The following is an 11,819-nucleotide window of genomic DNA, read 5'->3' as shown; positions in this document are numbered from 1 at the left end:
TCCCAGACATGAGTTAAACATTTAGGCTGGGAGTTCAGCTAGAATACAGTTGCTCAGAAGTAGCAAGACAGCTTACTCCAACAGTTCAATCTCTACTCCTATAAGGACTTGAGGTTCAAGACTAGATCAGAGTGCCCTCCTGTTACATAATGGTTTCTTCGTGACTGCAGAAACGATATGTTACTGTCACATTTTTTTGAGATTATCTTTAAATTTTTTTTTTTTTTTTTTTTTTTTTTTTTTTTTTTTTGAGACGGAGTTTTGCTCTTTATTGCCCAGGCTGAAGTGCAATGGCACGATCTCAGCTCACGGCAACCTCTGCCTCCCAGGTTCAAGCAATTCTCCTGCCTCAGCCCCTCAAATAGCTGGGATTACAGGCATGTGCCACCATGCCCGGCTAATTTTGTATTTTTCATAGAGATGGGGTTTCTCCATGTTGGTCAGGCTCGTCTCAAACTCCCGACCTCAGGTGATCCATCCACCTCGGCCTCCCAAAGTGCCAGGATTACAGGCATGAGGCATTGCACCCAGCTGCTTTTTTTTAATTTTTAACCTTTGGTATCTACTGCAGTTGCTCTATTCTAGATCATATAGATAGATAGATAATAGATAGATAGATAGATAGATAGATAGATAGATAGATAGATACATAGATATAGATATATACACACATATGTATAGAGAGAGATATATACACTTTTTTTTTTTGCGAGAGGCTCTTTCTTTTTTTTTTTTTTTTTTTGAGAAGGAGTCTCGCTCTTTCACCCAGGCTGGAGTGCAGTGGCGCAATCTCGGCTCACTGCAGGCTCCGCCCCCCGGGGTTCACGCCATTCTCCTGCCTCAGCCTCCCGCGTAGCTGGAACTACAGGCGCCCGCAACCTCACCCAGCTATTTTTTTGTATTTTTAGTAGAGACGGGGTTTCACCGTGTTAGCCAGGATGGTCTCAATCTCCTGACCTCGTGATCCGCCCGCCTTGGCCTCCCAAAGTGCTGAGATTACAGGCGTGAGCCACCGCGCCCAGCCGAGAGAGGCCCTTTCTTTGTCTCACAGGCTAGAGTGGAGTGGAGTGCTATGGTGCAATCAAAACTCACTGCAGTCTTGAACTCCTAGGCTCAAGTGATCCTCCCACCTCAACTTCTCAAAGTAGCTGGGACTACAGTTGCATGCCACCACTCCCAGCTTTTTTTTTTTTTAATAGACTGTCTTGCTGTACTGCCCAGGCTGGTCCCAAACTCCTGACCACAATCAATCCTCCCACATCAGCCTCCCAAAGTGCTGGGATTACAGACATGAGCCACCATACCTGGCCTCTCTTTTACTTGAAACTTTTTGTTGTTGTCAAGTGCCTGGGTTACTTGGAATTATATCATCACAGAGTGATAGATACTAAGTAGAAAAAATGTTGACATTTCTTTTTTCTTTTTTTTTTTTTTTTTTTGAGACAGAGTCTCACCCTGTCGCCCGGGCTGGAGTGCAGTGGCACAATCTCAGCTCACTGCAAGCTCCGCCTCCTGGGTTCACGCCATTCTCCTGCCTCAGCCTCCTGAGTAGCTGGAACTACAGGTGCCCACCACCATGCCCTGCTAAATTTTTTGTATTTTTAGTACAAACGGAGTCTCAATGTGTTAGTCAGGACGGTCTCTATCTCCTGACCTCGTGATCCACCCACCTTGGCCTCCCAAAGTGCTGGGATTACAGGTGTGAGCCACCGCGCCCGGCCAGTAGAAAAAATGGTGACATTTCTTACAACTCTTTGTTTTGAAACAGGTTCTCCCTTTGTCACCCAGGCTGGAATGCAGAGGCACAATCTCCGCTCACTGCAGCTTCAACCTCCTGGGCTCAAAGGATCCTCCTGCCTCAGCCCTCCAACTAGTTGGGACCACAGGCATGTGTCACCACACCTGGCTAATTTTTTGTATTGTTTGTAGAGACAGGGTTTTGCCATGTTGGCAAGGCTGGTTTCAAACTCCTGAGCTCAAGTGATGTGCTTGCCTCAGCCTCCCAAAATGCTGGGATTACAGGTCTGAGCCACTGTGCCCAGTGCAAATCTTTAATCCTTCCCTTCACCTCAGATATGAAGTATAATTTCAAGGGCTAAGTCTTCTCTCCTCCCCCATATTTATGCAGGCTCCTATCCTATTAGTCTAAGTAACTAAACAGAAAGTCATAGACTAGAGAAACACTTGTGAGATTCAGGAACCAATGAGGGACTACTTCTCTATTCTTCAGGGAGCATTAAGAACTAAACCTGGGCTGGGAAGAAACATCTGCCTTATGCCTCCCATAGGAGGTCCTTTTTCCCCTCCCCCATAGCCTATGTCCTGAAACCCACAGTGAAAGACACACATTCAACTCCCATACTTTATTGGGACAAAGGAGGAAGGATGCAAACCATCACCACAGGCCCACCCACCAGGGGTGTCCAGGCTTCAGCACCTAGTACAGCATGAGTACATTATCAATACAGGCAATTTGGGAGGGGTAGAGTGGGGAAGATTCCACACAGGAAGGAGACTAGAGGTCCTTCTAGGCTTGGGGGCTGAGGCATGTATTGTACTGGCACAGTCCACTTATGGATGAAGAAGGAGGTCTAGATTTCCATTTTGCAGATAGATAGGAAGACATTCCCTTATATAGATGGGAAAATGGAAAGGGATTACCTGGATGGCAATTCCCTTTTTATATATTTGGAAGAAGAGCAGATTTCACCTTACAGGTGGGTATAGGAGGGAAGAAGGAAAGTTTATTTTAAATATTAGCAGAAACAGATGTGGGAAGAAATTCATTTTGCAGAGGGAAAATGCTTCTGGGATGGTGCTCACTGGCCATTCCATTCCCAGGTGACAGGAAGGAGACACATACACAGGAAAGGGTCCCAGGGCTACAGAACAAGGGAGGTATACCCCACAGGCACCAGACCCTCCGTGCCATCCCGCCCACAGCGGAGCCAGTCCTCATCCACTGTGGTGATGACACGCAGCACTTCCCCACGCCGGAAGCTCAACTGGTCAGGTCTTGCAGCAGTGTGATCACAGAGAGCCCGCACTGCCCTGAGGGGAGCCAGAGGAAGATACTGGGATGAGGTGAGGTGGGGGTGCCCAGCTGTCCCCAGGCGTCACCTCTAGAGTGCTCTTGTTGGTTTGGCTCAGTGGACATTGACTGGGCTCTGGAAGAGACTTGAGAACCATTCATCAACATGGTGATTCTATCTAGGGCCCCAGCCTTCTCCTGAGTGGCAAACCCACTCCAGCTGCTTATTTGACACTATTTGCACTTCTCAACGGTGCTTCAAATTCAACATAGGCAAATGAAATGACTCACCCTCAAAACCAGTCCCTCCTCATGTCGCCTATAGTGGTAAACAGCACCACTTTCTACCCACACTTGCTCCTGGTAAAAACCTGGGCATCTCACTCCATACATCCAATCCATCACCAAAACGTGTTTGGTGCTTGGATCTCCTACTACTCCATCTAATTTTTTTTTTTTTTTCTTGAGACAGAGTCAGTCTCTGTTGTCCAGGCTGGAGTACAGTGGTGTGATCTCGACAGCCTCCACCTCCCGGGTTCAAGCGATTCTCCTGCCTCAGCCTCCCGAGTAGCTGGGACTACAAGTGCCCACCACCACGACGCCTGGCTAATTTTTGTATTTTTAGTAGAGATGGGGTTTCACCATGTTGACCAGGCTGGTCTGAATTCCTGACTTCAGGTGATCCACCGCGCCCAGCCGCCATATGCTTTTATAAAATGTTTAGGCCAGGCGCGGTGGCTCATGCCTGTAATCCCAGCACTTTGGGAGGCTGAGGCGGGCGGATCACAAGGTCAAGAGATCGAGACCATCCTGGCCAACATGGTGAAACCCCATCTCTATGAAAAATATAAAAAATCAGCTGGGCGTGGTGGCGGGTGCCTGTAGTCCCAGCTACTCGGGAGGCTGAGGCAGGAGAATTGCTTGAACCCGGGAGGCGGTTGCAGTGAGCCGAGATCATGCCATTGCATTCCAGCCTGGGCGACAGAGCGAGACACTGTCTCAAAAAAAAAAAAAAGTTTAGTGGCCAGGTGTGGTGGCTCCCACCTGTAATCCCAGCACTTTGGGAGGCCAAAGTAGGCAGATTCCTTGAGGCCAGGAGTTTAAAACCAGCCTGGCCAACGTGCCAAAACCCTGTCTCTACTAAAATTACAAAAATTAGCCAGGCATGGTGGCAGGTGCCTGTAATCCCAGCTACTCTGGAGGCTGAGGCAGGAGAATCACTTGAGCCCAGGAGGCGAGGTTGCAGTGAGCTGAAATCATGCCACTACACTCCAGCCTGGGCGAGAGTGAGACTCTGTCTCAAAAAAAAAAAATTATGTTTAGTCTCTATAACCATAAAAAATGTATTGCATCATATCCTTTTTATAGAAAGAATCCTGGCCAGGCACGGTGGCTCACGCCTGTAATCCCAATACTTTGGGAGGCTGAGGCAAGCGGATCATCTGAGGTCAGGAGTTCTAGACCAGCCTGGGAAACACGGTGAAACCTCGTCTCTACTAAAAATACAAAAATTGGCTGGGCACAGTGGCTCACGCCTATAATCCCAGCACTTTGGGAGGTCAAGGTGGGCGGATCACGAGGTCAAGAGATCAAGACCATCCTGGTCAACATGGTGAAACCCCTGTCTCTACTAAAAATACAAAAATTAGCTGGGTGTGGTGGCATGTGCCTGTAATCCCAGCTACTCAGGTGGCTTAGCAGGAGAATCGCTTGAACCTGGGAGGCGGAGATTGCAGTGAGCCGAGATCACGCCACTGCACTCCAGCTTGGTGACAGAGCTAGACTCCATCTCAAAAAAAAAAAAAAAAATTCCAAAACTTAAACGGGCGTGGTGATGGGCACCTGTAGTCCCAGCTACTCGGTAGGCTGAGACAGGAGAACCCAGGAGGGGAAGGTTGCAGTGAGCTGAGATTGTGCCCCTGCACTCCAGCCTGAGCGACAGAGCAAGACTCTGTCTCAAAAAAAAAAAAAAAAATCCAAGGCTCAAATGAGTGACACATCGATAATAAATAGAAAAGCTGCAATGCACACTAAGCATGGTCTTATTTTAAAGCCCAGGGTTTTTTACACTACCTCCCATCCATGCTGTGATAGCATATATGGTTACACACTAGTGCATTCTCCCCAATCCTCCTTACCTATGGGTTTGCACCATGCTGGGTGCTGAGGCCTCAAGCTCCTGAGAAGGCATCTCGGGAGGTGCCCCCCGCTTCACAAGAGCCAACATACTCACTGTCGGGGGCAGCCAGCTAGATGGTCTCCTAAAAGAAGGGACATAGGGTCACAGCTCAACCCACCTCCAGAAAACCCAAGAACCCTGGGATTTGGAGGGAGGGAGAGGCTAAGGGGCCTAATTGTGGTTCAAAAGAGGTCAGGGGTTAGTCACTGCTGAGGGCAGAGTGTTAATTATTGGACACAGGTACTTTTAGGCTGATGAAGGAGATGACAACAAAAGTCCACAACACCTCAAATCACAAGGAACCTATGGACCCAGCAGGGTCTAGACAGGCTCAGAATGAAAGGGCCACTAGAGAGTAGTATCTCAAGCCATTAAAGAGCCACCAGTTGTTGAGGCCTGGAGCAGGGGTTGGCAATTTGTTTGTTTGGAGAGGAGACAGGGTCTCGCTCTGTCGCCCAGGCTGGAATGCAGCAGTGTGATTACAGCTCACTACAGCCTTGACCTCCTAGGCTCAAGCAGTCCTCCCACCTCAGCCTCCTAGAGTAGCTGGGACTATCACCACGTGCGTGCCACCATGCCCAGCTAATTTTTTTATTTTTCTGTAGAGACAGGGTTTCACCATGTTGCCCAGGCTGTTTTTCATTTTTCTAAAGGACCAGATAGTAAATACAGTTGACCTTTGAACAAAGCAGGTTTGAAATGTACAAGTTCACCTATATGCAGGTTTTTTTCAACCAAACAAAAAAATACTGTATTCTCAGGATGTAATACCCACATGTACTGAGGGCTGTCTTTTCCTATACATCAAGTGTAGGATTTGAGTATGTCAGATTGTAGTGTATGTGAGGGTCCTAGAACTAATTCCCCATATGTACCTGGGGATAACTATATTTTAGGACCTAGGGCCAAGAGAGAAAATTGAGATCATTATGTAGGCACTTAATATAACCATTAAAATGTAACCATTTTTAGCTCATGGCTGTAGAAAAACAGACCACCAACCTCTGCCCTAAAGGATCATCATTAGAGAGTTTCAAATGAGGCCACTGGGAGATCTGAGAGAGAGTCAGAAGGTCATAGAAAGGACAAGGTACCCCATTACCTGGACTTTAGGGCTCCATTCTCATTTTCTGTGGGGCCCCCAGACACTCCAAATAGTCTTCCCAACCACAGGCCCCTGCCTGGTGCCATTTCATCTGTGGGCAGGGGTCTCTCCTGTGCACCTTCTTCAGCTGCAGTCCCATGACGCCCCGGTGCCCATCGGGAAAGAGGAAAGCCCTCAGTGCCCCCAGAGGCATAGACCCGGGAGGCCTGGGTCAACTGCTCCCACCAGCTCCCTGGTGTGGGAAGGATTGGAGAGTCGGAGGGGTCTGAAGCAGCTTCCTTGGAAGTCCCCCGAAGGCTCTGGGCCAGCCGGCCCCCGAAGTGCAGCATGGCTTGCATAGTCTGCTGCAGAGCCGGAGGCGGGCCTGGAGGGGCAGGGGCCTGAGGCGGGCCCAGGGGCAGGTGGTGGTGGTGCTCAAAGAGCAGGTCCAGGTGGAAAGTGAGCACCGACAATGGCTGCAGCAGGAGCAGCAGCTCTGTGGACAGGGAGGGACAGCCACCGCGGGCCAGGGAGAAGAATCCTGTTGGCAGGTACAGGAGGGAGAGCAGGCCTGGAAAAAGAGCAGGCCAACATCAGCTCCTGCCCTGGACCTAGTCCCAGAAGACCCCCCAGAGCAGCCCACCGGTCAGCACACATCCTCCCAGGCCTCACTCTGCTGGGCACTGGGGCAGAGAGGAGGAAGGATGTGGTGGGCTATAGAACTGACATCCCTGCCTGCATGGGACCTAGCCCAAATAGGAAGACACACACAGCAAGTGGTGACAAGTAACTGAGTGACAGTGCAAAGGCTACAGAGGAGGACAGGAGAGCCATAGAAGCACATACAAAGCGGGGCGTGGGGGTTGACCTAGTCTGAGGGTAGAGGTAGGGCCTCACTGGGGAAGGACTCCAAGGATGAATGACAGTTCATGAGGAAGCAGGAGGGGCAGAAGGTAGAGGAATAGCATAAGCAGGGCCCTGGAGCAGGAAGGGCCAGGCGGGAAGACTGTTGGCAAGACCAGGGAAAGCCCTGGCCTCCAAGGCAGGGGAAGAGGGCAGAGGCCAGACAGCCAAGGCTTTGGGTCTTTCATCCTATGGGCGATGGGCCTCCTTAGAAAGTTTTAATTAGAAGAGTAATAACATCGGAGATCTGGATTAATGGCATTCTGGCACCAGTGGGAACCAGCAGGAACCAGGAGGAGAGAACTCTTTCCTTCCCATCCTCCCAGCCCATCAGCCCCATCCTCTACCATCTGAACCTCTGACCTGCATCTTCCTGGAGACTGGAAAACCACAGCTCCAACTGCTTGGTGCTAGGGGAGAAAAGAGGGAATGGAAGTTCAGGGAGGTGGAGGACTCCAGTCCTCTCTGGGTGGAGGATGGGAGATGAGATTGGAAGAGGGGGGGCCTTCTCTGAGGACATGAGGCACTACTACTGTGTCCCACCCATGACGCTCCTGCAGTCCCAGGTCGTGGGAAGGGCACTGGGAAGAAGGCAACTCACTTGAGGAGGCCCAGGATAAAGGCATGGAAGCGGCTACGGCTGCTGCTCAGCGGGGCTAGACGGCTGACCTGGCTATACAGGGTTCCAAGGGAGCGGGTGCTGGAGCCTGAGAACGTGGGGTGCAGTCAGCCAAGCCCGGCCCTGCCCTGCGCACTGCCGGGTCCCACGCCCTCCTGGCTCACCTGGCTTCACCGACGCCTCCACCACGCTCCAGGGGCTGCTCCTGCGCTGCCCGGTGATGAGGTCCTTCCGGAAAGGCTTCAGCCCGTCCGCCACCAGGGCGTGGAGGGCCGGGCAGAGGGTGGTCAGCACCAGGTGCCCCACATCCGGGCTCAGCCGGCTATCACCCAACTGGGCCTGGAGGTGGCGCGATGCCGATGGGTCCAGAGATCCCTCCAGCCACCTCCCGCCAACCGTTCCCGCACCCTCCGCGGAGCTCCATTACTCTCCTCATCCCAACAGCCTCCCCCCAGCCACCTTCACCTTCTGCACCAAGTTCCGGGCGGCCCCGAAATGAGAGATGATTTTATCCACGGAGGCGCTGACGGCTATCAGGAGACCTGGGAGGAGCGGGAAAGGGAAGACGCTAGAAGGCCGCGCCCCTACCCAGGCATGCCCGAGGGGCGTGGAGAGACTGCCTTCAGACGGCCTGAGAGCAGGGCCGGGGGCGAAGGGCAGTTCATTCGGAACCGCGGGGTCCGGAGTCAGGGTGCCCTACCTTTCTTCTGCTCCTGCAACTGACCAGTCCCACTCTGGGCTTCTGCCATCCACAGCCGCTGGGCTCCGGGGACACCGGCGAAGGACCACGAACTACGGACTGGCGTAAAGGAAGAAGGGCGCGGTGACACTTACCAAGGGTTATTCCGAGGACTCCGGCCTCCCGCACAAGTTGTCTCCGGCGGGTCTGCAGTGCTCTGTCCCCGAAGGGTCTTGGGGAGAGGAGGCGCAGGACCGCCTGGAGCACGGGGTAGCTCGACTCGAGCCCCGGAGTGAAATTCCGCACACTTCCCAGCACTCGCTGTCCCCCGGCCCCATCCCGGTTCCCTGTGCCCTCCTTCAGGGCACAGCCCCCACCTCCAGGATCCCGGAACTCCGGGAGCGAGATGGCCGCGCTCACCTCCCGCCTGCCCTGCTAGGGCCTGTAGGGCGGGAGAGGACAGGGCGCGGGAAGGGAGGTGCAGCCCTGCGCACCGCCTCGGGGCCCAGTCCTGCCTGCGGAGCCCCGGGGAGCACGTGGGCTGCATGGACCAATGGAAAGACAGACAGAGGGGAAAGGGAGGAGACGGAAGGAGGCGAGACCCGAGGATTGGGAGGCTGGAAGGCGCTGGAAAGGGGAAACCCGGGTCCCGCAGCAGCGTCTCGGCGGAGGGTGCCCTCTTCATCCCGCGTGGGACTGGACTCGCGGAGAGGCCGTGGCCAGAACCTCTAGGGCCAATGAGCTCCCGGGAGCTTCACCCTCCACCCCTCCCGAGCAAGGTCGGGGAGCAGGCCCGAGCTGCATAGGCCAAGGAATTCCATGAAGGGTATGACCCAAAGTCCCTAACAACAGACTCGCTGGGACCCCCTAGATTTGGCATGGAGGCTGGGTAAGCCCGCGTCCACTATGCCCAGGCGGGTCTGGAGGGAGAGGGGGCCGACCCACGGTGCAGGAAAGGCAACAACTTCCTCCCTCCAGCACTAGGAACGGGGCCAGACTCCCCAAGACCGACAAACCTGCTTGGAGTCGGCTTAAACTGAAGGGCGGGACTAAGCTGGGCAACCCCGGAAAAAAAGCGAAAACGGGGCCGGGCGAGAGTGGGCGGGGCGGCCCGCCTGAGGCGTGGCCCGCGGGGCTAGCCCGGGTCCGTCTTACGTAGCCTGGGCGGAGGCGATGGGCTCCTGGTCCAGCGAGGGGCCTTCGACGGACGAGGTTGCGGTGGCAGCGGGGGGGCGGGTACCTGGCGGGGTGGGGGAGCCGCGGCGGGGAAGGTGCTACTTCTGGGAAAGAGCGGGGACAGCAGCAGTGCCAGCTCGGGGCTGGCCAGGCAGGGCAAGGCTCCCCGAGTCGGAGGCGAATAGGCTCCCACTGGGGACAGGCGGACGGGCAGCAGCTGCTCCTCTGGGGGGCTCCGCGCCCCCAGCAGCCGCAGCCCGGCGCCTGGCCACCCGGCCAGAGGAGCCAGGAGCAGAGACCCAGCTGCGCCTGCGCCCCCACCCTCCAACAGGGGGCGCCCGTCGGCCGAGAACCGGAAAACCAGGGGCCGAGGGAGCAGGAGGGGACCGGCTGCAGGCAGGATTGGCGGGGCCAGGCGCAGAGGGAAGGAGGGCAGCGGGATGGGCAGCCAGGCAAGGAGGGGCGGGAAGAAGAGGGAGCAAAGAGTTAGTCCCGTAACCCAATGACCCACCCAGTTTCCCTTTCCCGGAGCGCTCCCTGGTAGAAGGGGCAGGGAGGATGGGTGACACAGAATGGAGGGAAGACAGGGGGCCGGGTTGGAAGCCTAGGAGGCGTGAGCGGCCGAAGCCCAGCCCTCCTCCCGCTTCTTGCGACCTCTTACCCTCCAGGCCGGCCTGCGCGCCCGGCTCCTTCGCGGCTGGGGCCTCCTCGCCAGCCGCTGGGCTGACAGCCCGGCCCTCCTCGGACTGCCCCTCCGCTATGGGCTGCAGTCCAGGTCGATTCTTCTTCCTTCGGGGAGGGACAGGCGGTGGTGGGGGCCGGGGCGGGACCAAAGCCCAGCCAACTGGGGGGTCTCGAGGCGGGACTGGCGGGGCTGGGGCCCGGCTTCGGGACCGGAGTTCCTTGAAGGTGGTGACTTCCCGAGGAGGTGCCGAGGAGCCGCCCAGCGACCCCGAGGGGGGCAGCTCGGTGTCGGGCGAGAAGACTATGAGCCAGTCACTGCGATCTTTCTTGGCCTGCGGGACGAGGGGCAGCCCTGGGCCCCGCTTGCGCTTCTGGGCCAGCTCGTGGAAGGACGTGATTGTCCGGTGGGGCACCGGCTCCTCGCTGACGTCACTTCTCCATCCTCCATCAATTTTCCCTGCATCTGTTTTCGAGCCAGAATCAGTTATTCCTGTGTTGGTTTTCCAACCAGAGTCGAATTTTTCAGGTTCACTTTTCCAGCTAGAGTTAACATTCCCGTTGTTTTTCCAACCAGTGTTATTGTTTTCAGTGGTTTTCCATTCAGCTTTAGTTTTCTCCGTGTCAATTTTCCAAATTGGGTTAATCTTCCAACTGGGCTCCGTTTTCCCAGCCTCGATTTTCCCATCATCCGCCTCTAAGAGCTCAGAGATAGGGAGATCCTGCTCCGCGCTCTCGTCCTCTTCCTCCAAGCCTGGGGAAGGGACGTCCTGGTAGGTGGTCAGGGCGTTGCAGTTCGAGTCCAGGCCAGGATCGGGTGAAGAAGAAGCTCCGGAGCAGGAATCAGGAGAGCAGCAGAAGCTGTCCGGTGAGCAGGTGCCAGGGCCTGCTGAAGCCAGTGGGGAGCCCTGCTCCAGAGGGATGATACTGGGCTGAGGGTGGGCATCCTCATCACCAGGGAGGTCCCGCAAGTAGACTGAGACAGGGGACTCATCGGGGCTAAGATCTGAGCAGGAGCTGAGCGAGGAAGAGCAGCCTGGGTCTGAGGGAGAGGCAGCCCCCTCTTCCTCCTGTGACGGGTCCTGCCGGTTTTCTAGGCCCGGAGCGTGCTCCTGGCAGCACCGGCAGGGCACAGCTGGGCTGTTGGAATTGGCGTCCACCAGAGTGCCACTGCAGGGGCCCCTGCTCTCCTTGCCTCCAGTGTCTCCTGGAGGAGGGGGTGTGCTCAAAGGCCCCTCCTGTAGCTCAGGACGGCGGGACAAGTGCAGGCCCAGGGAGACGTGCTGGAGGTGGATGTGGTTGAGGTTGCAGAGTAAAGCTCTCTGAGGGGACAGCATGGTGCTAGCGGCGATGGGATGGCTTCTAGAGAACCAGAAGGGTAGGATCTCTCACATCCACCTACCTGGCAACCACAGGTGCAGACCTAGAAGACAGGGGTGGTGAAGCCCAGCCAGTGAGGACAAGAGC

General features: G+C 55.2%; 1 protein-coding gene across 7 annotated transcripts; it reads right to left on the bottom strand.

Moving 5' to 3' along the window:
• Positions 1 to 2,348: 2,348 nt before the first annotated feature.
• On the bottom strand, positions 2,349 to 11,796 carry RUSC1 (RUN and SH3 domain containing 1). 7 transcript variants are annotated; one of them, XM_063626746.1, is made up of 10 exons: positions 10,333 to 11,795; positions 9,651 to 10,061; positions 8,517 to 8,615; positions 8,282 to 8,358; positions 7,981 to 8,155; positions 7,799 to 7,904; positions 7,561 to 7,607; positions 6,313 to 6,865; positions 5,170 to 5,292; positions 2,349 to 3,051 (listed from the first exon to the last, which is right to left on the bottom strand). In XM_063626746.1, the coding sequence occupies exons 1-10, from the start codon at positions 11,687 to 11,689 to the stop codon at positions 2,883 to 2,885; spliced, it is 3,117 nt and encodes a 1,038-aa protein (XP_063482816.1). In that variant the 5' UTR covers positions 11,690 to 11,795; the 3' UTR covers positions 2,349 to 2,882. The 7 variants fall into 7 exon arrangements, with proteins under 7 accessions (XP_063482816.1, XP_063482818.1, XP_063482817.1 ...); XM_063626748.1 differs by lacking the exon at positions 9,651 to 10,061 and having other exon boundaries at positions 6,313 to 6,547; positions 10,333 to 11,796; XM_063626747.1 differs by lacking the exon at positions 9,651 to 10,061 and having other exon boundaries at positions 10,333 to 11,689.
• Between the last annotated feature and the right edge of the window lie 23 nt (positions 11,797 to 11,819).

This window comes from Symphalangus syndactylus, chromosome 12 (assembly GCF_028878055.3).
Source record: "Symphalangus syndactylus isolate Jambi chromosome 12, NHGRI_mSymSyn1-v2.1_pri, whole genome shotgun sequence".
Lineage (NCBI taxonomy): Eukaryota > Metazoa > Chordata > Mammalia > Primates > Hylobatidae > Symphalangus > Symphalangus syndactylus.
The sequence above is the reverse complement of the archived record's forward strand: the minus strand, read 5'-3'. Positions and strand labels throughout refer to the sequence as shown.